The sequence below is a fragment of the Gobio gobio genome (genome assembly GCF_949357685.1).
Source record: "Gobio gobio genome assembly, chromosome: 2".
NCBI classification, from domain to species: domain Eukaryota; kingdom Metazoa; phylum Chordata; class Actinopteri; order Cypriniformes; family Gobionidae; genus Gobio; species Gobio gobio.
The window spans coordinates 2,626,955-2,652,159 of record NC_137098.1 but is presented as its reverse complement, the minus strand read 5'-3'; the positions used below and the strand labels follow the sequence as shown (position 1 = coordinate 2,652,159).

General features: G+C 40.6%; 1 protein-coding gene across 1 annotated transcript in view; it reads right to left on the bottom strand.

The window, feature by feature from the left end:
* Positions 1 to 1,615: 1,615 nt before the first annotated feature.
* LOC307139241 (polyunsaturated fatty acid 5-lipoxygenase-like) overlaps positions 1,616 to 25,205 on the bottom strand; it is a gene marked incomplete at both ends in the record, with an annotated part of 40,145 nt that continues 16,555 nt past the window's right edge. Inside the window, 16 exons of the mRNA XM_079838130.1 lie at positions 1,616 to 1,792; positions 2,740 to 2,840; positions 5,559 to 5,671; positions 5,778 to 5,947; positions 6,344 to 6,430; positions 6,669 to 6,875; positions 6,981 to 7,115; positions 7,243 to 7,415; positions 7,513 to 7,640; positions 7,779 to 7,898; positions 10,169 to 10,390; positions 10,521 to 10,585; positions 11,037 to 11,082; positions 11,634 to 11,712; positions 11,880 to 12,078; positions 20,231 to 20,311. Of these exons, the coding sequence (XP_079694256.1) occupies positions 1,616 to 1,792; positions 2,740 to 2,840; positions 5,559 to 5,671; positions 5,778 to 5,947; positions 6,344 to 6,430; positions 6,669 to 6,875; positions 6,981 to 7,115; positions 7,243 to 7,415; positions 7,513 to 7,640; positions 7,779 to 7,898; positions 10,169 to 10,390; positions 10,521 to 10,585; positions 11,037 to 11,082; positions 11,634 to 11,712; positions 11,880 to 12,078; positions 20,231 to 20,311 (2,103 nt within the window). The remainder of the gene's footprint in view (positions 1,793 to 2,739; positions 2,841 to 5,558; positions 5,672 to 5,777; positions 5,948 to 6,343; positions 6,431 to 6,668; positions 6,876 to 6,980; positions 7,116 to 7,242; positions 7,416 to 7,512; positions 7,641 to 7,778; positions 7,899 to 10,168; positions 10,391 to 10,520; positions 10,586 to 11,036; positions 11,083 to 11,633; positions 11,713 to 11,879; positions 12,079 to 20,230; positions 20,312 to 25,205) is intronic.

Here is a 25,205-nt window from a genome sequence, read left to right as displayed (position 1 = left end):
CAAGACTAAGGGGTTTTCTCCGAGGGGAAATCCTTTTCGCATCATCAAGGTCACTTGGCAATGCCTTCGTGCGTTGATGATGTGGAAGCAGCCTTGGTTCTTGGTTCAAGGCCAAGTGTTGGGAGCGCCGTGTCGTCGAGTAACACGAGACACTGTATTTAAATGTGGAAGCAGACATCCTGTCAAGACAAGGGCCGAGGCCCGGGGAATGGAGACTCCACACCGAGGTGGTGGAGCTCCTGTGGGAGAACTTCGGCAGAGCGGAGGTCAATCTGTTCGCATCATCAGAAACAGCTCACTGTCATCTGTGGTTCTTCTAACGTCTCCAGCTCCCTTGGGACTGGATGCTATGGTACAGGAGTGGCCGAGGCTGCTTACGTACGCATTTCCCCCGATCGCTCTGCTTCCTGGAGTTCTAGAGAGAGTGCGTCGGGACAGGGCCCGTCTATTTCAAGTAGCCCCGTTCTGGCCGGACGGAGTATGGTTCCCGGACATAGTGTCTCTCCTCGATGGCTCTCTTATGGAGATTCTGATCAGGAGGGACCTACTCTCTCAGGCGAGGGGAGCAATCCTGCACACTTGCCCAGAGCTGAGGAAACTGTGATCTTGGCCTCTGAGGGGGCCCAGCTCATAACTTCAGGTCTCTCAACTGAGGTTGTGGAGACCATTCTACAGTCTAGAGCTCCCTCCACAAGGAAACTTTATGCCTTGAAGTGGAAACTTTTCACTTCATGGTGTGGGGATCACCAGTGGGACCTAGTTAACTGCCTAGTGGGTGCAGTGCTGGACTTCCTGCAGGAGAGATTCTCCACAGGGTTAGCTCCATCCACATTAAAGGTGTATGTGGCGGCCTTAGCAGCTTACCACACTCCTTTGGGTGGCCATTTCTGCTCGCTATTTCATCTCTTGGAAGAATTGGAGACATTCAAGCTTTATCTGTGGCACCCTCGTGCTTGGAATTTGCGCCCGGTATGGACGTCGGACCAGGAAACACTCAATCCGCTCTGCCCGGTTCGGGCTCTAGATGCTTATGTCCACAGAGCTGCCCTATGGAGGAAAACTGAACAGCTATTCAGGGAACTTAGGTTACATACGTAACAGAGACGATTTATATTATTGTAATTATCTTCCAATTGATGCAGCGATGCAACAAAAAAAATCACAGTTATTTGTTTTATAGGTTGCTTTTAAAATGTGACCTAACTAGAGCATTAGTTACTTATGTCATAAGCACCTTGTGAAAATTTTAATTGGGTTGATATAATTCCTCTATATTTGTGACACACACAGACTTCAACATTCAGCATCAAAACACAACAATGGTAACAACAATGGTAACAACAATGGTAGCTATACTAAGTCAAGAGTAAATCTAAAGTAAATTATCAAGTACTCTCAGTTTTTTGTTTTATTTATTAGAACTCTAGTGTAAGGGAAACATACTAACTAAGCATTTGTCAGTACAACATACTATTCCTATGTCACTCATTCTTTCTCTTTTTAAGGCAATTGGTTTGCATGCTTTTTAAAGTAAGTCTAACTAATTCGATTTTACAGTGTAGACTGTTAACATGTTCTCTACTATTTCAAGTGTAAAGTATACCCATATCAGACATCAAACCTCATTATTCTGGAACCGACTGAGGTCCCAAACTGTTCCTTGAACCTCGCTGGAACATCCACGGTCAGGCAGACTCTCCATGATCCACTTCAAATCCACTAGGCCCTTCTGTTCAGGAGGCGGCTTGCGCATGGTGGAAGGACTGTTGGGGATCCAGGCATACCAGTCAAACTGGAACATAAAAGTAATATTTACTCACAGATATTATATTATAAATATTATCCAGGGCCCGTATTCATAAAGAATCTTAATTCAAAGAGTAGCTCCTAGTGACAAAATTCTAAGAAAATTCTTAGAAATGTGGGCGTTTACTCTTAAAATTAACAAAAAAATCCTAGTAAAGAAAAAAGTAATTCAGAAAGCATTTTAACCCTTAAAAGAGGTCTTAACGTAAAATTTGTTAGGAGCACGGACGAGGAATTTTAAGAGGCTCAAGAGTTTCTTTAGCAGCGGAGAAAATGGCAGAAAGATGAAGAGGGAGAAGAAATGTGTTGCAGACAATGGATGACAGTGACTTAATAAGACGCTATATAGATTAGATCGTGCAGGGATCATGTTTGTTGCATTAAACCCAACTTTCAGACCACCAATTAAATAGACATGCCAGCAATCAGTGTAATTAGAAAGAGTTGAACAATGTTTATAATTCTAAGCCAATCAAATACCTTATAGGAAATTAACAGCATGGTAAATAATAAAAGGATTTATATACATATATATAATGTGTGTGTGTGTGTGTGTGAGTAAGAGAGAACGGTAAAATAGGACAATTTGCACTTGTAATTTCAAAGTAAAGGCTTAAAATAGACCCTATACTTAAAAGCGCTCCTTTTTCCCCTTTTTGGACAACCAACCAATCACAGTCTTCAAAAGACTGTGTCATACATAGCAATGGGGTCAGCCCCGCCTCTTCACTAAGATAAAAGTTTTGTATTTTCCTTGCTCAGAGTTGCTCTCAGATCGGTCCTGAATAGCTCTTAAGCTAAGACTCCTACATAAAAGTTTTTAAGCTAAATTAGGAATTTTCTGAGAGGACTCTTAGAATCTTTATGAATACAGGCCCAGAATTTTGCCTAGCAATTTTTAACTCTCCTACAGATGAAAGTGTGGAATCTCACCTGTCCAAAGTTGACCGCAGCATGTTGTGCTGATGATGTGAATATCACAACAGTCAGGTACTCAGATAAATCCTCTCGAGTCTTCAGAGACTTTTGAAACTCTGTAAAACAGTGGCAGTATGCATTTATCTTGTGCACACATTTAAAGGTGACTTGATACACACAAAGATGCATATTCAAGAATACAAACAATCATGATTTCTTTAAGGCGAGGTCTATGGGCAGGTAAATGTTTGAGCTTTTTTAGATCTTTTGATCTAATGGACAAAATAAGCTTGCTTGATTTACATACAAATGTGACCGGAGACGGCCTGCAGAAATATACATTTGATTGAACAATATAATATTCATTTTGTAGAACAAACAGATGAATATCCGTCAATGTGCACGCAATGATATTGTGTGCTATTTTGCTCCAGTAGTGTTCCCTACTTCCCCACTTGGCAAACCCTGTTGAGTTCCTCCACCACCACCTTCAGCAGTCAGACGTGGTGGAGTGTCCAACACCAGGCCTAACACTCATAAGTACGCCCACTGGTTGACCCCTGTTCTAGGCTAGGAGCCCATATGCTGTGATCCCTATGTTGATTCTTCAGCGGTAGGGATTTCCTGACAGCGAGCCCATGTCTGTCCCTGCTGGCATTAACTCCCTCCTAACTTGGTCGGATCTACCCCAGATGGGTACATTCATGGGCAGTCCATATGTGGAAACTGCGAGCCAGGCCTTCTTGTCCAACATCAGTGCCTAACCTCACATTTACATTTAGTCATTTAGCAGACGCTTTTATCCAAAGCGACTTACAAATGGGGGCAATAGAAGCAGCTAGAGCAGTCGAAGGGCAACAATATCAGCAATATGCAAGTGCTGTAACAAGTCTCAGTTAGTCTAGCACAGCAATATATAAAAAAAATTTATTATTTTTTTTTTATTATTTTTTTTTAAATAAATTAGACAGACAGACAATGAATAGAATGATAAGTGCTATTCTCGATCGGTCAGGTGTTGCTGGAAAAGATGTGTCTTTAGACGTTTTTTGAAGATGGCTACAGACTCGGCCGCACGAATTGAGATTGGCAGGTCATTCCACCAGGTGGGAACGGTCCAGGAAAAGGTCCGTGAGAGCGATTTCATGCCTCTCTGGTATGGCACCACAAGGCGTTGTTCACTGGCAGAACGCAAGTTCCTGGAGGGTGTGTAAGTCTGAACGAGCGAGTTTAGGTATATTGGTGCAGAGCCAGTGGATGTTTTGAAGGCGAGCACCAGTGCCTTGAATTTAATGCGAGCGGCTATTTGTAGCCAGTGCAGACTGATGAGGAGAGGCGTGACGTGCGCTCTCTTCGGCTCACCAAAGACCAACCTCGCCGCTGCATTCTGGATCAGTTGCAAGGGTTTGGTAGTGCATGCCGGAAGGCCCGCAAGAAGAGCATTACAGTAGTCCAGTCTGGAGAGAACGAGAGCTTGGACCAGTAGTTGTGTGGCATGATCTGATAGGAAGGGTCTAACCTTCCTAATGTTGAATAGTGCAAATCTGCAGGACCGGGTTGTTGCAGTGATGTGGTCAGTGAATTTTAGCTGATCATCAATCACAACTCCAAGGTTCCTGGCTGTCCTGGACGGAGTTATGGTTGATGAACCTAGCTGAATGGAGAGATTGGAGTGAAGTGCTGGGTTGGCTGAGACCACAAGCAGTTCTGTCTTTGCAAGGTTGAGTTGCAGGTGATGTTCCTTCATCCAGGCTGGAATGTCTGTTAGGCAGGCAGCGATACGAACACCAACCGATGGATCATCAGGTTGAAATGAGAAGTAGAGTTGAGTGTCGTCAGCATAGCAGTGATAGGAAAAGCCATGTTTCTGAATGACCGATCCCAATGATGACATGTAGATGGAGAAGAGAAGTGGTCCAAGCACTGAGCCCTTGCGGAACTCCAGTAGCTAGATGATGTGACTTAGACACTTCACCTCTCCATGACACCCTGAAGGACCTACCTGAGAGGTAAGACTTGAACCACTGGAGAGCGGTTCCTGAGATGCCCATCTTCATGAGAGTTGCCAGGAGGATCTGGTGATTAACTGTGTCAAAAGCAGCAGACAAATCCAGTAGGATAAGTACTGTGGATTTGGAGGCTGCTCTTGCCCGTCTCAGTGCCTCCGTAACTGAGAGCAGGGCAGTTTCAGTTGAGTGGCCGCTTTTGAAACCGGATTGGTTGATGTCCAGGAGATTGTTCTGTTCAAGGGTTGACCCCTGTTCTAGGCTAGGAGCCCATATGCTGTGATCCCTACGTTGATTCTTCAGTGGTAGGGATTCCCTGACAGCGAGCCCATGTCTGTCCCTGCTGGCATTAACTCCCTCCTAACTTGGTCGGATCTACCCCAGATGGGTACATTCATGGGCAGTCCATATGTGGAAACTGCGAGCCAGGCCTTCTTGTCCAACATCAGTGCCTAACCTCACAAATGCGCTTCTAGAAGAATGGTCAAAAATTCCCATAAACACACTCCTAAACCTTGTGGAAAGCCTTCCCAGAAGAGTTGAAGCTGTTGAAGCTGTAAAGGTTGGGCCGACTCCATATTAACAGTAGGTGGAGAGTAGGGGGTCTTTCAGAGGATGTTTGAGTGAATTTGACAACATGGGCGTTTACACTACGAAAGCAATCCGGTCAAATGCATTTTCGACTACCTCTGGAAGTGGTCAAAAGTGGACAAGCTCAAAACATTTAGACCCCGTTTACACCTGTATTTAGCGCCGTCCACGATTGACCAAAACACATCTTAATACCAGGTGTACACAGGGACTTTGAAAAGTTAAACATGTACTTACTGTCAGAATTATTCATGCCAGAGGAAACATCCTTAACAAATTCTTGAATCTCTGTATCGTTTTGAACGGCCTCATCGCTGTCATAGTAGATCTTGACCACAGTAGAAACAAAACTACAGAAAGAACAAGATGACAAATTAAATTAATAATAATAACTTTTCATTGGGCTAATTGGTACTTTTGCACTAGTAGTACAGGATCTGAATTGATACCACCTACCAGTTTATTGTCTTCCAGATCTTCTTCCCATCATCTCTATAATAGTACTTGGGCACATCTTCCATTCCTCGAGCTTTTATGGCCTCAGGGAAGCACAGGGACTCGTAGGTTAAAGACTCCATGGCACTTTGCATCACTGTCTCCATCCCAGCTACACTGAGGCTACTGATCTTTGGATACCAAGAATTCAGTTAATCTTTTGCCTAAATATTTTTAGCACTTATTTTACTCAAGTGACAGAAATGATGGCTTGCCAGAAAAAGACAAAATAATGAAATAAGAATAGAATTGCTTTGAATTCTAACAAGATATATTTATATATACTGTATATATTTATGCATTTGGCAGATGCTTTTATCCAAAGCGACTTACAGTGCCCTTATTACAGGGACAATCCCCCTGGAGCAACATGGAGTAAAGTGCCTTGCTCAAGGACACACTGGTGGTGACCACTGGGATCAAACCAACAACCTTCTGCGTATCAGTTCCATGGTTTAACCCACTGGACCACCATCTCACACATATGCTGTTTATGTGTGGATATATTAAATTAGATGTAAAGCTACCTGGCTGAAGACCCCGCCTTCATTGACAAGATTTTCACGGGCCGCTGCATTGATTGCAATTGTGAAACGAACATGAGGTTTCAGTAACTGTAAGAAGCAAATGATACATATAAACATGTGCATTATATCATAATTTATTTTTCAAAAAGCATAACCTGAAACAGCAAAAATTGTTTCCATGTCATTCCCTGGTGGTTTTTGGTTAACATTAAACCAAGGTTAAAAAAAGGGAAGGATATCAGAACCAACAATCCTTCATCAATAAATTGACACATGAAACCACAATCTTCAGTTTAGCATTGAATCTAAATATCAAGACGGGTACCTTGTATACAGGATGGACTGCAGAGAGCTTTCTGTACATGGCCATTTCAAAAACCTCTGATATCAGATGTGTCTTGAGAAGGTGTGTGACCAACTGGTGTACAATGAAGTCGGCAGATTTCACCCACATCTTGGCAAGCATCCAATCATATTCATTATCACTTGGGAGAAAGATTGGGCTCGTTTCCCCGTTTCGGTTTTGACTGAGCTGATTCAGATATAATAAAGCCAAGCAGGAAGTTTTTTACTTCAGAGAAGTTTTTTTATTTAATTTTTGTTTTCATTTGATACTGATTCTATATGGGACAGATACCTGAATGGCAATCGGCACAATTTGGTCCAATCTGTCCTTGTACAGCAGGCAGATGGGTGCAGCCAAATAGCACTGAGAGCTGGATGTTGGCACTCCGTCCAATATTTTATAATCTGCTATGTAGATGTTTCCTGCCTGTAAACACGTGTACAGAGGTGTATAGTTTAGAACAAATGGTCAACTAAATGATGTGAAGGATGTCACGATATAAGCAAGTCTTGGATTTGGTCTTGGAAGTGATGAATGTCTTAATGTTTCTGACCTCTAATTCCTCTTGTAGTGTGACACCTTTCTTCAGAAAGCCCTTCACCATCTCATGTGTGACTGGAAAATTCTTTGGAAGATTCACACATTTCGTGATCATGACAGGATTGCAGCCATTCAGAAACTGATAGCCAAACATGTAATCCTTAGTCCAGTCTTGCATCACGGTCTCTGTCCAGATTTCAAAGGGGAAAATGTATATATATTTTTTGTTTAAATTAAGAAAAAAATAAAAATAAACTCTTGACAAAGGGAGAAATAATCAAACCTAGATTGTTCTCGATATTAAAATCTTGCAAAATCTTTTCAAAATCTTTCAGTATCTTTTCAAAATCGGTCACGTCGTTCAAGGGATAGAAGTAACCTTTTAACCGGCCAAGACCGTAATCCACAAACCTGAAACAAAATGCATAGAGTATAATTATAGACATGAACACTATTTGCATGGTACTGCATTTGTTCTAAATTTCATTCTTGAAAACTGAGGAAAAATGTAACAAGGACTGTGGCCATCACACATTCCCCCAAACTAACCCTCTGAAGTTATTCCATGTAAACTCTGCAGATTTTTCTGTATCAAACCAAACTTCTTTAGGAAGTTTCTTCACATTGCCATCTGCGCACTTAGGGATGTCTGGGCGCCACTCCTTCCAACTTCAACAAGAAAAATGACAACATTTACTGGTACAATCGCACTGTCATGTACACTCTAAAATAATGGTTCTGTATGGCACCAAAAGTGGTTCTTGGCTCGTAATCATAGGGGAACCACTTTTGGTGCCATATAGCACCAAGCTTGATGATGAGTTAAACTTCACAGACCACATTGTAAATAACCCAAATAATTACTTGAGTAAAAGTAAGAATGCATCCAAAAAAAAAAATACTCAAGTAGTGTGTTACTCGTTACTTACTTTAGAAGAGTTAACTTATGTAGTTGACAATATTGTTATAAACATTTAATGTAGTGTGGAAGAATCCAATGTCCAGCCTTGAGTTTTGCTTTTAAACTTTTTTTTGAAGAAAATTAACAGTAAAAACAGTCCAATTTCACTTTTAAAATAATAATAATATGAAACTTAAAATATATTTAAATACATGCAAATTGTCATGAAAATCGAATGTAAAGAGTTTTATCTCTAAAAAACAGATAAGCTAATGTTAGTCTATGGGTCACAGAATAAGTAAAATTAAATCTCTAGTTAATACCAATAACAAGGCTCACAGAATATTACGCGTACACAGACAGGAGCCATCTTGGAAAACAGTCACGACAAGTCGAGCCACGAACGCTGTGCTAAGTGAGCTGGTCGATAGGAATTATCGCAGCTTAGCACAGCGTTCGTGGTTCGACTTGTCGAGACTGTTTTCCAAGATGGCTCCTGTCTGTATGCGCGTAATGTACTGTCTTTAAAAAGTATCTTCTTATTAAACTGTTTGTACACTTACAAAGTTCTCAATGCTTCGGTTTGAATGTAGGGACCCTCATTATGCTACCGTGTTAGTGTGAGGCTATTTTGAGCCTTGTTAGTGGTATTAACTAGCGATTTAATTTGACTTACTCTATGCCCCATAGACTAGCATTATAAACTAATCTGTTTTTAGAGATGAAACTCGATTTTCATGACAACGCATCCCAGAGAACGATCTACTCGGTAACCATGTGTTAATTACCCCTAGGTTCATTTTTCACCGGAGTTGTCCTTTAAGCAACTAGCAAGACCTGCTCCACGTCCTCCCTGACTTTGCACAGTGTCTATACAAGAAGGCTCACTGGGGAAACGCATATTTGCGTAGGTCCCGGGGCCAGCTGAGTGCCAGTGCATTCAGGGGATAAAGCAGCTGGCAATGTGATGTTTCCAAGGCAGCAAACAGGTCTACCTGTGCGGTCCCAAAGCACCTCCAAATCCGCTGGACCACCTGGGGGTGGAGTCTTCACTCTCCCGGAAGCACTTGTGTCGTGGGAGCTCGTCGGCTGCATGATTGAACAGACCCGGAATGTGAGTGGCGCGAAGGGACCTCAGATGCTTCTGACTCCAAAGGAGGAGATGGTGGGCGAGTTGTGACATACGACAGGAGCGTAGATCACCCTGATGATTCATGTACGCAGCAGCCACAGTGCTGTCCCTGCGGACCAGTACATGCTTGCCTAGTAGCGCCACTTTGAGGCGGCCAAGCGCAATTTCTTGCGTTGCCAAGCTGCTAACAACTCAAGGCAGTTGATGTGCCAATGCAGTTGAGGCCCTGTCCACAGACCTGAGACTGCATGCCTGTTGTACGTGGCCCTGAAGCCGGTGGCAGAGGCATCCATTAAGACCAAAAGCATGCCTGGACACTTGTTCTAGGGGAACACCTGCCCGTAGAAACAAAGGGTCTGACCATGGGCTGAAATTCTGGCGACAGTGCAGGGTAATGGGAACCCGGTACGTGCCGCTCTGCCACCCCGATCTCTGGACTCATTGTGAAGCCAATGCTGAAGCGGCCTCATATGAAGTAAGCCGAGTGGTATCACTGTGGCTGTGGATGTTTTATGCCCCAGGAGCCTCTGAAAAAGTTTCAGTGGGGCCGCTGTCCTGCGTTTGAACGAATTCAAGCAGTTCAACAATGACCAAACATGCTCCTCTGTGATGGCTCCTCCAACTCTATACAGAGAAACGAGATCCTCGGCACGAGGGAGAGTTTGCTCTTTTCCTAGTTGATCCGAAGACCCAACTGGCTCTGGTGCCCGAAGGGTAGGACTTTGTACTGATATGCCCATCCCTCAAATGCAAAGCATAGTAACGATCTGTGTCGAGGGGGAATCAAGACATGAAAGTACGCATCCTTCAGGTCAATCGCTGCAAACCAATCTTGGGGACGGATGCATCCGTTTCTGCATCAACATTCTGAATGGCAGCCTCTGCAGGGACCGATTCAAAACTCACAGGTCCAAGATCGGCTGTAACCCACCACCTTTCTTGGGTAAACCTCGTTTCATAATGGCTGGAGGGACGGGCTTCGCCAGTAGGACTGCGATCTCCACCGGTAACACAGGAGCACCCTTCTTCAGCATGGAGGTGACCTGAATGCCACTGAACTTGGGGAGACGTGGGGCGAACTGAATCGTATGGCTGAGTCTGATGGTGGGGACGAGCCAGCAGGGTGGGCTGGGAAGCACAAGCCAGGCTCCCATTGACCGTACCAGTGGGATTAACAAAACCATAGATGTACCCGCGATGGGGTAGTGAGGTGTAATGCAGGAACCCGACCTGACTGACATAGCGGGCCAACACTTACCTGGTTACACCATTGGGCAGGGGGTGCGTGAGAAGGCTAGTTGCATCCAAAGTGCCAACACCATACTGCCAAGATTTACATGCACATCCGGGACAAAAAGGCACGGGTGGGACAAGGCGATTAACGCCCATACACCAGCCAAAGACTAAGCTCGAAACTCAGCTTTTTGACGAGCACGCAAGAGCCCGGGAAAGCATGGCTGTCAACTCTTAATCTGATTCAGCATGAGCACCTTCCATTACAGTGGGCAGACAGGCATCATCTACATTTACAGAGCCATCTCTCCAATGCAGCAATCTACATCTGATGCTCTGCTGGAGCCCGAATTAAATGCTAGGTCCCCCATGAGAAGGACCAGCAATCCCACCTGGTAGCTGCCAGGCATGTGAGACGGTGAATGTGGCTGTCGAACTCGAGTGAGAACATGAACCAACCACGAACACAGTCTCATCATGCTTGCGGTGCGATAGAGGAGTGGGGGGCCCACGGAGACTTACTCGGCAGGGAAAGCCTCACTGTAATCCTCAGGTCATCAAGGCTTATTGTCCAAAGTAGCCCTTTTCTGGGGCACCAGAAGAGAAACTAGATCAGGGTATTCTCTGTTAATGCTGTGAAAACAGCAGGTAATGCTCAGTGAGCTCAGAGCGCCGCCACACCAACACCGGTAGAAGAGGCTTCTTCCCTAAGAACAGACTCATCTAAGATTCAGTCTAAGATTCAGTCTCAGATTCAGTCTCAGATGACTCGCAGAGTAGAAACAGTAAGATCGCTCGGCCCCAAAGCTAAAACCTAAGGTGCATTGCATCTGCCTCTGTATTTATACCCGTGCTATGGGGCGGAGCGTGAGATGCAAATATTGCAAGCCAATGTGTATTGGCTTGTTTAGTTACACTCGAAGATGATTGGACTCACATGCGTTTCCCCATAACGTTGGTGATGTTACGACGTCCGAAAGGGAACCATTGTTATAATATTATATGGACCTGTGTATAATGTATATGTGACAAATATTTACAATATTTGTGTCAAGCACACTGAACTGCATCTAGTGAGTAATAAAGAAAAAAATGCAACAAATGAATATTGTTCAAGAATGAAATTGTTTCTTCAAACCTGAATTTTTCCCGTCTAGATTCCAGTTCCTTTTCTCTTTGCTCTTTAAACAATCCGGTGTCATCCTGAGGCAATCGAGCTAAATAAACACACAAAGAAATAAATAGCACGCATTTTATACATAGAAAGGACAGCATTTAAGACATGATTCAATAACAACTGAACAACTGAATTTTAAAACTTTCAAATAATAATAATAATGTTTAATTTAAAACTGGATAAGGAATAAAGCGAGTCTGCACGTACCAGTTCCTTCTCGGATAATCACTTCATCTTCGTCTTCTGTCCAGCGATAACAGGGGAACTCAAAGTATTTTCCAGAGGGTGCTTTCACTTTGATATTCTTACAAAACCACTGAAAATTGACAAAGTGTTTCCCCTTTTCAAGTTTCACCTGGACAATGTCTCCAAAGTCATCCTTCACACAGATGTCGAAGGAGAACTCCTTTAACGACAACTTTTATTAGATGGGGAAAAAAACAACCAACAAACAAACAAACAAACAAACATAAAACATCTCTCCACAGGCTTTGGGGACGAGGGGTTAATCCTAATTATGCCACCCTCAGGATGGCCATGTATTATCGCTTTATCTCACCAGATGCGGAGGAGTTCAAAAAAGTAGGTTTTCAATGTAATTCAAAATGGAAAAGTTCGGACCATGGCATAGTCACTGTTCTTGACAAATAAAGCTTCAAAAGAGGTGCTTTAAAAAAAAAGCCATGAACGATGTGTTTAAACAAGTTCCCTTTCGAGGGAACTCGCACTGCATCGAGACGACACTTTGGGGATACTCCCTTAGCACTAGCGAATCTGAAGTCAGAATGACAACTGGGCCAATCTGATTGGCGTGCGTGATGACGTAACTGTGACGGCATACCCGGAAGTATAAAAGGGGATCTGGAACGTAATGTCGGCAGTTAATGCTCTTCAGCATAGCGCTCTGTGTCACAATATTGTCTGTCTATTTATTGTTGTATTGTCAAGAGTGAAAGTGTGTGAAAAAGTATGGAGAGTGAGAAAATAAGAGAGTTCAAGCAGTGTGTGCATCCTTGCCCTCGCTACATGTCAGGCTCGGATACACACCTGCTGTGTGTGCACTGTCTGGGCGTTCAGCATGCTTGAGCGGCTCTCTTGCGATCACTGCGAGAAGCTGACGCTCAGAGTGCTCCACTCTTGGCTGGCCGTGTTTGATGAGGCCGGCCAGCCTTGTGAGCCTCTGGGGAAATCGATGTGGTAATCACACCGTCTATGACGCTTCGGGCCACATCGATTTCCCGCGAACGCATGCTGCACCAGCCGCCTCTGGAAAGACCTGCTGCTGGGCAGCTCACGCGTCCGCACACGGAGAACCGTTCCCAATCACTTCATGCCGGTCAGCCGCTTCAGGGGGTTGGGAACGGGACCCATGTAACACCCGACGGCAGCCTCGAGAGAATGGTTCCCTTAGTAGATTATCTCGGCGCATGGAAATGCCTTCCGAATATTTCTACATGGGTCCTGCGTACTGTAGAAAAGGGTTACAGACTGCAGTTCGGTCATCCTCCTCCAGGGTTCAGGGGGTTGTACTGGACTACAGTAGTACCCGAGCGGGTTCGGGTAATGGAACTAGAAGTAAAAACCTTGATAGCGAAGGAAGCCATAGAGCGCGTTCCTCTGCTGGAGAGGGAGTCCGGGTTCTACAGCCGGTACTTTATAGTTCCCAAAAAGGATGGAGGGTTGTGTCCGATTATAGATCTGAGGTTTTTGAATCTGTCTCTGAGGAGCTTCAGGTTCAAAATGCTCACTATTCCCATCATCGTGAGTCAGATCCAGTCCGAGGACTGGTTCGTCACGATAGATCTGAAGGACGCATACTTCCATATCTCCATCCTCCCATGTCAGAGGAAATATCTAAGGTTTGCTTTCGGGGGCGAAGCGTACCAATATCGAGTGCTTCCCTTCGGCCTAGCCCTCTCCCCACGCACGTTCACGAAGTGCATGGATGCAGCTCTGGCTCCACTGAGACTTCAGGGCATCCGTGTGCTGAATAATATCGACGACTGGCTCATATTGGCCCAGTCGTACGAGATGGCGGTCCGGCATCGAGATGTCGTTCTGGCCCACATAAAGTGCCTGGGGCTGAGACTCAACACGAAAAAGAGCGTGTTGACGCCGTCCCAGAGGACAACGTTCCTCGGGGTTGTATGGGACTCGACGACGATGCGGGCACAATTGTCTCCCGCGCGAGTCGAGACCATACTGCCGATGGTCTCAGGAATAAGGCTAGGCCACAGCATCACTGTAAGGCACTTTCAAAAAGTGCTGGGGCACATGGCAGCAGCGTCCACCTTTTGGCCTGCTGTACATGAGACCCCTCCAGTGGTGGCTGAAAACCAAGGGGTTTTCCCCCAGAGGGAATCCTTTCCGTATGATCAGGGTAACGCGCAGATGCCTTCGTTCCCTAGTCATATGGAAGAAACCTTGGTTTCTGTCCCAGGGGCCAGTGTTGGGAGCGTCCTGTTGCCGTAAATCCGTTTCAACAGACGCCTCCCTCACTGGTTGGGGCGCGGTCATGGACGGCTGTTTTGCGAGGGGCCCGTGGGAGGGCCATCATTCCTCCTGGCACATAAATTGCCTGGAGATGATGGCGGTCTACAAAGCTCTCAGGAGTTTTTTCCCGGACCTCCGCGGCCAACATGTCCTGGTACGGACAGACAATACGTCTGTCGTAGCGTACATCAACCATCAGGGGGGTTTGAGGTCGCGCCCTCTTTGTAGACTGGCGCATGTATTTTCCACTTGGTCCAGGGAGCGTGAGGTGGACCCAGTTAACTGCCCAGTGGCTTCAGTGCTGGAGTTCCTCCAAGATCGCTTCTCTGCAGGGCTTACCCCGTCCACACTCAAGGTGTACGTGGCTCCCATTGCTGCTTTCCACACTCCTATGGGTGATGGGCCTCTGGGTAGGCACCAGCTGGTTGTACAATTCCTCCGTGGGGCTCGGAGGATGAGGCCTGCGGCTCGTTCCAGAGTTCCAATCTGGGACCTGGCAGTGGTTCTTGAAGGTTTGGCTGAGGCCCCCTTCGAGCCATTGGAGTCAGCTGAACCAAAGAACCTGACCCTTAAGGTGGCTTTTCTCCTTGCCATTACCTCTCTCAGGAGAGTGGGAGATCTCCAGGCCTTGGCAGTAACGCCAACCTGCCTGGAGTTTGCCCCGGGGGGAGTAAAGGCCATCTTACACCCTAGGCCGGGCTACGTGCCTAAGGTGCCATCAAGGGTGGTCAGGTCATTGGTTCTGCAGGCATTCCATCCTCCGCCTCACGTGACGGCGGAAGAGGGGAGACTTCACCTACTCTGCCCGGTTAGGGCTCTCAGAGTTTATTTGGCGAAGTCTGCACAGTGGAGGAGATCGCAACAACTTTTGGTGTGTTTTGGCTCACCCAAGAAGGGATTGCCTGCGTCTACTCAGACAATCAGTAATTGGATTGTCCAGGCAATTACCATGGCCTATCAGGTGCGCAGTTTGCCTTCACCTGTGGCCGTGAGGGCTCATTCCACCAGAGGCAAGGCCTCTTCGGTGGCCCTTCTTTCTGGGGTCCCCTTGCAGAATATCTGCGAGGCGGCCGGGTGGGCTACCCCACACACCTTTATCAGGTTCTATAGCCTGGATATCCCTACGACGCCTGGTGCTAGGGTGCTCCAGTCCTAGCTGTGCCCGGTATCCGGCTTCACACTAGGGCAGGCGCTACCCTCGGTGTGGCCTAGTGGGGACTCGTTCCCCAAAGTGTCGTCTCGATGCAGTGCGAGTTCCCTCGAAAGGGAACTGCTCGGGTTATGTATATAACCCTTGTTCCCTGAGATAGGGAACGAGCACTGCATCCCGACGCCACACCTCGGCGCGCCTGGAGCGCATGCTTCAGAGCAATTACTGCCGACATTACGTTCCAGATCCCCTTTTATACTTCCGGGTATGCCGTCACAGTTACGTCATCACGCACGCCAATCTGATTGGCCTAGTTGTCATTCTGACTTCAGATTCGCTAGTGCTAAGGGAGCATCCCCAAAGTGTCGTCTCGATGCAGTGCTCGTTCCCTATCTCAGGGAACAAGGGTTATATACATAACTAGAGCAGTTTCAGATGTTAAATCATTGAAAGTGTTTACATTTTTATTTTTTTTATTATTTATGTCAGGTGGCACATGCATATACTGACATGGAAAGTGTACCAACCTACCCATACTTGAAATTAGCATTTTTTTTTATCAGTAATTGAGAGGGATCTACAAATCTTTTCACTCTGCCACAAGGATCAGTTGGGCTCCTCTGGATGATGCATTATCATCTTTACTGTTATTACCTTATCAATTTATAATTAAAGAGCCATGTTTAAAGTTGTGCCACCACGACATCTGAGAATATATACAATTTCTGTTCACTAGTTAAATTATCTCAACTACTGATACTTATAAAATGTAATTATATGAAAGGTTTCAAACTTAAAATGATGCCATAGTATTTTGCTTTAATTTTTATTATTAATAAAAAACTTTTACAATAATTTATTTAGCATTCTATTATTTTATTATTAACTGTTTTAAATAGCCTTCTTAGTCTGTTCATTTGTTCGGACAATGGCACCACCTGATATTTTGAGGGTTTAGGATAAAACATAAAATAATATAAATGTACTAAAAATGAATTTAAACCAAATCGTTTTTATAGAATAAAGAGATATATGTCATGAATATATACAATTATTTTATGAGGAAATAATGCACTTAAACACAAAAATATGCACGTCATTGACCCATATATATATAATGGATGCACGATATATCGGCCACCATATCGGTATATATGTAAATTTTTTATGTTATCATTATCGGCCTGATAAAAAAATTGCCTGATATATTAAAGCCGATAAATAATGTATTATTTCCTTCAGCTGAGACACTTCAGATGTCACTTTTCTCAAAGATGGGTTTGAATTGCTTGAACACAAAATTATAATGATAACATCATCATTGTGTGCTAGAGACATGGATTTAATGGTGAGTCTTTTGTTTTTATAATCAGGCTCTAAAAAATCATATGAAACTTGGATTTAGATTTATCGACCAATATATCGGTTATCGCCTTTCAAATATAAAGAATTATCGGTTATCTGCCAAAATGTTCATCAGTGCATGTCTAATATAATATATATATATATATATATATATATATATATATATATATATATATATATATATATATATATATATATATATATATATATATATATATATATATATAATCTCATAATGGAAATAAAAAAAATTACTTACAATAAAAATAAAGGTAATAACTTACCGTTTTTAAAGCACTAAAATAGGACTTGTTCACCAGGGTTCTTTCACTTCTCTGATTCTTCGAGTCTATCAGCGTCAGGTAAATGCTGTTCGTCATCTCAGCAATTATATGTCTACCAGTCGATACACAAACCTTGTAGGTCGACATTTTGCCTGCACGAAAGATGAACAATCTCTGAATCCTCACTTTATTCTCAAGCAACTTTATATGAAGTTCACTTCCGGCTCAACTTTCCACCTCCTTTGACATTATAATGTGTGGGTGTGGTCTACCAATCAAAAAGATCATGTTAATATCTGCATATGTCAAGTTTCTGAACTTATAGAAGAGATGTATATATAAAGAGAGTATAAATGTAGAGGTATTCCTGTGGTACAGACAATCCCCTTTCACTGATAAGCTTTTCCAGTTACAATTGCCCTTTAAAATGTTCCTCCTTAATAATATCATTAATATAAGATAATATAATAGAAGAGTGAAGAGTCATATAAGAGTGTATATAAATATAATTTAATGTGGATATAATAGGTTCAAAATAGCTCTCAATATTCAGTAAATAATTAAGAATTACCTTTTTAACTTTTAATTTATATATAAATAAATTCTGATGAGACTTATGAAAAGGAAATTCATTACTGCTCATTATATGGCAAACTTTAATCACTGTAAGAAACGAGTGAAACATTAATGAGAAGACAGTGATTTTAAATGATATTTATTGATTTTTCTACTTGTTAAACATGCAGAGAAATAAATATAAATAGGCATATATTTTTCAAAAATGCTTCAAACTGCATTCATTACTTTGTTCTATTAAACCTATTAAAGCTCAGGTTACAACCTCTCACATCCAAAAATGCTCAATGTTTCTAAATGCAAGAGAAAGAGGGTTAATATTATAATGAAAGGGTTATATCGGTTCTGAATTTATTTATTACTGTCTTGTCCTGCGATCTGCAGTTTATAAGTAAAATAAGCAGTCATCAAAATATCGATTTTCAATTAATAACTGCGTAGAAAAAAAAAAAGATTAATGAGTCATGAGTCTTATCTCATGATTGTTGCGAGGATGAAGGACACTGTGTGTGGGTGTAAGTTTGCACGAAACTGAAACATTTTCAGATGTTTTTCCTGAATAATTCTACCTATAAAAGTCTTAGGCAACACTATGGCATTTACAGGGGCGCCGCTAGCGATTTTGGGCCCTATGGAATAATATGAGGTTGGGCCCGCCCTAACACACCCATTCTGCACCAAACATACAAGCCAAGCTAGCTATCCAAAATATAATAGTGACCTCGAGCTTGTTCATTCCGCTCAGCGCTGCTCGCTCATCCCAGAAGGCACATTGTGACATTGGTTCAAAAATATGTGAAATAAGTAGGGCTGTCCCCGACTAAAGTTCTTTTTATATATAATAGTAGGCCTAGTTGTTCATTTAAGCCATTCGTTGACTAACTAAACCCGAGCGTTTACGAAGGCTACTATATTCATATATTACCGTATGAGTATGCTACCGATATAATAGGCTATTATCCCCACTCAAGCGCACGCATTAAGCTTGCCACTAAGAACCGGCAGAAGTATTGATTATGAATGTGTCAAAAATAGCAAGGAGACATTTTAATTGTTTATTAATAAAATCTAGAGTTTTCTGTGTCAGTGTCGGTTGACGATGCTGACTCGCCATCTCCGCAGTAGAGAGAGAAATGCACATTTCATTACATCATCAGAGAGTAGCCATTTCTTTTCATTTGGAATTGTTTCGTTTAAAAGTAGACATTTCAAGCGACATATTTCTCGTGTCTGTGCTCCAGTTCACATGCAATGCTATTAATGTCGCTGACGCCTCCGTGTCACGATTATATTGACTGCTATATTTCCTAATTGTTTATTAAATCCAGTCAATTAGTTTATGAAACATTGATTAAAATTAAGATAAAATGTATACAAAACGAAATTAATTTTAAAGAAAGACTTTATAGGAAACAAAATTAAATGAAATACAAGCTCAAAATCCATATGTCCCCAGACATACACTCGAAAAAATATTTAACCCCAAAAGTTAAAACTTTGACAATTTTCCATCCAATTTAATCACATAAATCCAACGTAACAAAATTAACACTTATTTAAGCTTCAGTATCATGTTCAGTTGACATATATGAATTAAATAAAGTTTATGTTAACTGATAAAATGCAATTTAAGCTTGCGTATTGCATAAAATTGACTCTTTTAAAATAATTTATAGTTACTTGCTTTATATAACTACCTTACATTTCTGTAATTGTATTAAGTAAATGGTCAAACACATGTTAAACATTTATTGTTGCAATTATTCCACGAGTCAGAAGAAACCAATTTGACAAAGAAAAAAAAAATCAGGACATAATGCAGTATTTAACAAATTAAAGCAACTGTTTTTTGCAGTTTTGTGCCTCCTCCTAAACTGATTTTGGCTCCTTGTTTGACATTTTAGCTTTAAGCCTGTGTGCCAACAAGGAACCAAATTTCAACATCAAACATTATTTTCACATATTCAAGGCAACATTGCAGTGATCTCACAGCAAAAAACTGATTGAACAGTGATCTCACTGAAAAAAAAATACCTTAAGAATTATATATTACTTTACACATGACAGGTTTTCCGTTTCTCCATCACATTTCAACATTTAGGCATTCAGCAAGTGTCCTGCTTACAAGTTGACTTCCTGGACTAAGTCAATAGCACAAAGACTAACATCTCGTGTCCAGAGTATCAGAGCTACAGGAAGTCAGAGGGTGCATTAGGTACAGTCTCTTGCTTTTGAGTTATAGTGTCATCAGTTCATAGAAAAATAACTTTCAGGGTATCCCCATCTTCCCCACATTGACTTCACAGAACAAGTTTGAAAGTTTTCAATGTCTTTCCAGTTGTTGGAAAATCAAGGCAAGCAGTGCATGTCCTAATGTCAAAATCCTGGAATTCTGGAAGATTTCAAATGTGAATTTGAGACTCAATTTGCTTAAGTTGAGATCAGTCCAAGCAGCATTATTAATCCAAATAAAATACTCTATAAGTGTTGTAGCAGTTTCACACACTCCATCGCTACTCCAGCATCCTCTGGCTCATCCTCATCGCTTTTCTTTAAGGGCCACAAAAAGCCAGAGAGTGGCTTTTTATTGGAAATTTCTCTCTCGGCTCCTTCAGGGCTGCAGTCCTAAAAAATTTTTTTTTTACCTATACTGTGTGTTGAGATCACTACAAAAAACACAAAATACAAACCTGGAATTCTTTGATAGGTGTTGTAATATCATCATTGAGGGAAACAGACTCTTCATGACAGTCTTGTTTGATGTCTTCACACTGAAAATGATGACACATTATTAAAACACTGATATAATTATAGTTCAATCTTTGTAATTAGTTCTAAAGAAATGTAATGTAATTTACCACACCTTGTCTGGAACTGCCACATGCATTGATTTCTTCTGTCAAGAAACACCTCCTTTGCTGCTTAAAAACTTGATTTGATGAACAGTGTGTTGCTTTTATCTGAGGGGAAAAATGTGAAATCAAGATGAAATGAAGGCCTATTGTTGAGGAAATGTAAATGTAAAAAAATCGAAATATTAACAACACTTACTGTGTACATTTATTGTGAACATGTTGCCTGAATCTCTCCTCCAAACTCCAAATGTTTCATCTTAAAATGTTTCTCATACCTACTGGAGGCTACTTCTGTGCCAGACTACATTGAAACTCTCTATCTCTATCTGAAAGGGAAAAAGAGAGAAAACCATAGATATCAACACTTTTACACAGAAATAAAACAAATAGTTTAGTTTTATATATATATATATATATATATATATATATATATATATATATATATATATATATATATATATATATATATATATATATATATATTGTTAGTTTTTTTTTCAGCATGAAAATAATGTATGCTTCACTTCAAGCACACGATTTGATTTAACAGGAAATCCTATAAACGTTTGCATAACGTTGGCGAATTTGCAAAGCATATTTATAGCAAAGTAGGCCTAAAATGTACATCGAGTTTATCAAAAGAAAAATCCTACATGAGTCTGCTAAAACATGCAAAAATACACAGTCAGTTTAAACATATCGTAAATCTTACAAATATATGTGAACACTCACATATGTTTTAACAAGAAATTATAAATGTTTAATTTGTAGATAACGTATACGCTCGATAAAGTGTTTGTGCAACGTTTCTGTATATTTGAACAGCATTTAGCAAAGAACGCTGAGATGACGAAGCTATTAAAAAACTCATACACACGTAACGTTAATCTGCATGAATGCAAACATGATGCACAAAGTCAGTCGACAGCATATCTTAAAATGTTCAGTTACAAATAGTAAGTTACTCTTTTTATAGCTGAGAAAGGCAGAACATATTTCAGGTTAATTCGCCTAAAAAAGTGCATTCAAGTCAAAACTAAGAAATTATGATGATTCATTCACAAAAATAGTTGATGTTGAAGATTAAATCATTTATAAACATAAAATCTTACCTTATAAAAATTCATCATCTGTTCATCAGTTCAAATCTTCCTTTTCGAGTCAAACAGTGCAGTACGCCATTGCCACATTCAAATGTTGTTGTTGTTTTTTTACTTTAATGAGCATAACACAGGCATTTTCGCCTTATGGCAACATATTAAATACCTTCTAAAAAATACTTCAGTGGCTTAGTAAATATCACAGTAATAATTAACTTTATTAACTTAATAAAATGTCTAAATATCATGTACTTGATGTTTTGAGTTGAATATACCAAAATAATTGACTAAAAATCCAACAGTTAATTTTGTCTCAAATTTACAGTTATATTTAAGTTTTTTTTCACTAAAATAATTTAGCGTTCCAATAACCAATTATTTATTTCAAATATACTTAATATATTTGTGAAATTTCTATCAAAATATTTGAGAAAGGGTAATTAAATCGATCTGTTTGAAGAACCATAAATATTACTTAATTCAAATCAAGATTATTAATATTTAACACGCACTGAAGAAATTTAGTAGGTTTACTTTATTAAAACACTGCACCCCTCCCCCGCCCACTGACCTGTCGACAGCTCGACGGTTGAGTGAGCGCTGCAGTTTGAATTCTCTTCAGTCTCCAGAGGAGTTCCTTCTTCTCAGCGTCGCAGAATTGGAACATTTCCTCTGTGAAATTTAGGTTTGTGTGTTTTATTTTATCTATAAAATCATTACTGAGCTTAAAATCTTTTTATTTAATGCAAAACAACATACAGGGACGCAATGCGAGTAAACCAGTGCTGTATCTGTCTTTGAAGCCCCTGGTGCTTCACTCCTTGCTCCTTGCTCAAAACACATGACTTTATTCCTTAAGATAATGAATATAATTAATTTGGATGATAAAATGTTCTTAAAATGTGCACTGTTTGTTTATTGGCAGGTTATGGAGTGAGGCGCGTTGCAGCATCTTTGAGCTATGAGTGAAACGCAGGACGGCGGTCTCAAGTTCAAAGTCCACCCGCTGAACGCGAGTCCATCTCAGGCTCGAGAAACGGCGCTGATACGGTGGAAATGGGATAACAGACAGGTTGATTACACTTGAATTACTTTTAAATGTTTCATTTTTACTTCTAAAATGTTTGTTACATGAGTTTAAATGTTGTAAATATGTTGTAAAATATTCTATACATGTCAAAACTGTAATATATGCTGTATTGCGTTACTCATCGACAATAAAAGCCAATGTCACGTAGGCTATAAGTGTGGTGTGGAGTATTTTACAAAGGTTTAGAGGAAATTAAAGTTAATATTAAAGTTATACTATAAGAATTAATATTCTGTTGATTATTATATATAGATTATTATATAATATATTTTGTTGATTAAATGCAAAGTTTTTCATTTCAAAAGCATTTCTAAATTCAGTTTATATTTCCAACAAACGAAATTCCGAGCCAAAATAACAAAGTGGTAAAAAAAACCTTTGAATTACCACCATCAAATTCAAACATTAATCCATCAATGCTTGGATAACACACGTCTCCTTCCATTAATAATAATGGCGTGCGGTGGCTGGGATATAAACCTAACAACATACATGGCATAATTTTTGGAATGACTTATCACGAGAAAAAAAAAAAAAGATTTTGTCACATAACATCAGTTAATCAGTTAGAAACGACATCATTTCGCAATATTTTTGATCGACTTTTAGAAAATATCGCAAAAGTGTTGCGCGAATCTGTAATGGAAACCCGGCTACCGATGAGTGCGCTGACGCAGGACCAAACCATTTCATGCAGATACAGGGGGGTGGTCGGTCAATATGGATGTTTACTTTTTGGTCAATGGGGATATTTAACTTTTATTGCCAAAATAAATCAAATCAAAGACATCATTCATTTTATTATTATTTGAAATATACTCAATGATGATGGTTTTGAAGGAATTGAAAATAATCGAAGATATTTGATATTTGAAATCCAACAAAGAAATTTTCTTTACTGTTGTCAACACCCATTTTCTTACCAGAAGGGCCATCTGGAAGACAATAGAGAGGCCTGTAGGCCACATGGGGTGCCACACCTTTACAGTGGGGGAAGTTTGGTCTGATTGGTCAGTTTGAGTGTTATGTTTGAGTTTGGTCTGATTGGTCAGTTTAAAAGAATACATTTGGTTTCAGTCACATGGTCAAGGAATAGATAAAAGAAGATTGGAACTGTGGCTTTTTCTCTCTTTTCCTCGGGCTCTCTTACTCTCTAGCTCTTGAGGTCATTGGGGGCATCTCATACATCCATTTTGAAACTATTTTAAGTGTAACCATAACCAGATTTTGTCATTAAATCCTTTCTATTACGAATACTGTGCTGACTAGTTTGGATTTAGTATTGACTTTGAAGTGCTCCCTATTGCAATACAATATAGTCACCTTATAGCAACGCTCTCCCACATATTTTGCTATTGTAACTGCACTTATCTCCGTCGTTGGTATAAGTTGCAGTGGGTGGAAATAGACGAGAAATGTACAGTTTTCTTCCATCTTTCTGATAACGTTTCTTTAGTCTTCTGGCAACCCTGCAGATTGAACCATCTGCAGGAGTCCACTCTTACAAGTCAAACTGCCAAACTAAAGCAAACACTAATCACAATAAAGGTGACCAAACATTTTCAATAAAACATAAACTTCTAAACCTCTGTTCATTCTCAATAAAAGCTTCAGTAGACGTCTGACAGAAATAAAGCCGATCTGGTTAGTAATAAGTGAAGCTGGTAATGCTGTTTGTGGAGTTGTTTAATCCTCCTCTGCTGAGAAGTTCAGAGATGTAATGTCTTATTTATCTTCAGTTGATTTCATCTAAGGCTGTGGCTGAAGTCAGTTGTAGTTCTTGTTGTTTCTCTTTCCTTCATTGATTCTGTTAACAGCAGGAGTTCATCACTAATGCCCGATCATCACTTAATAAATCTCTTAATTATCTCATTAGCTTTAACTCTGATTCAGTGTTACTTCAACACTCTGTAGAGTGGGATCATATGTGCTCTGAGCAGTGTTGATTTAACACTGGGGATTTAACTGTGTATTTATTACAATTTCATTAGAAATCAAAGTGAATCATTCTGAATTTGTAAAAAAAAAACACTAACCCAACAAGTTTTCGAAATCCGTTTGAAGCAAGTATAACTTCTTTTCTTCTGTGAAATACAAAAGAAGATATTCTGAAGAACATTGGGAACAGTAGAACCAATATTAATGCCCTTTGACTTCCAGTGTATGTACAATGACAATTTTTTACAATATGGTTCCACGGAAGATTGAGTCATTCAGCATGAGGGCAACAGCTTTTTTAAACTATCAAACTATCCCTTTAAAATGGACCCACAAAAGTGTATATCACGTTTTTCTTTATTGTACTCAGTTTACAGTCAAATAAAGAGCATTGTTTAATCGTTTAGAGAATCTGAGATAAAGAACTACTACTAATAATAAACATTATATTAATAAGCATTAGCAGAAATTAGTTAATGCAGCCTCTTATTTACAAGAGGTAAACATTTTTTATATTCATAATTGTATTTAATGCATATTTTAAAATTGTATTGCTTTTATTCTCTTTCTCCTTTTCGTTCTTAACATCTTAACAACTCATAATAGTTATAACAAAGCGTAATGTAATAGGGTTTACACTATTATTGTAATAAAAAGTTTATAATAATATATAAAATAATAA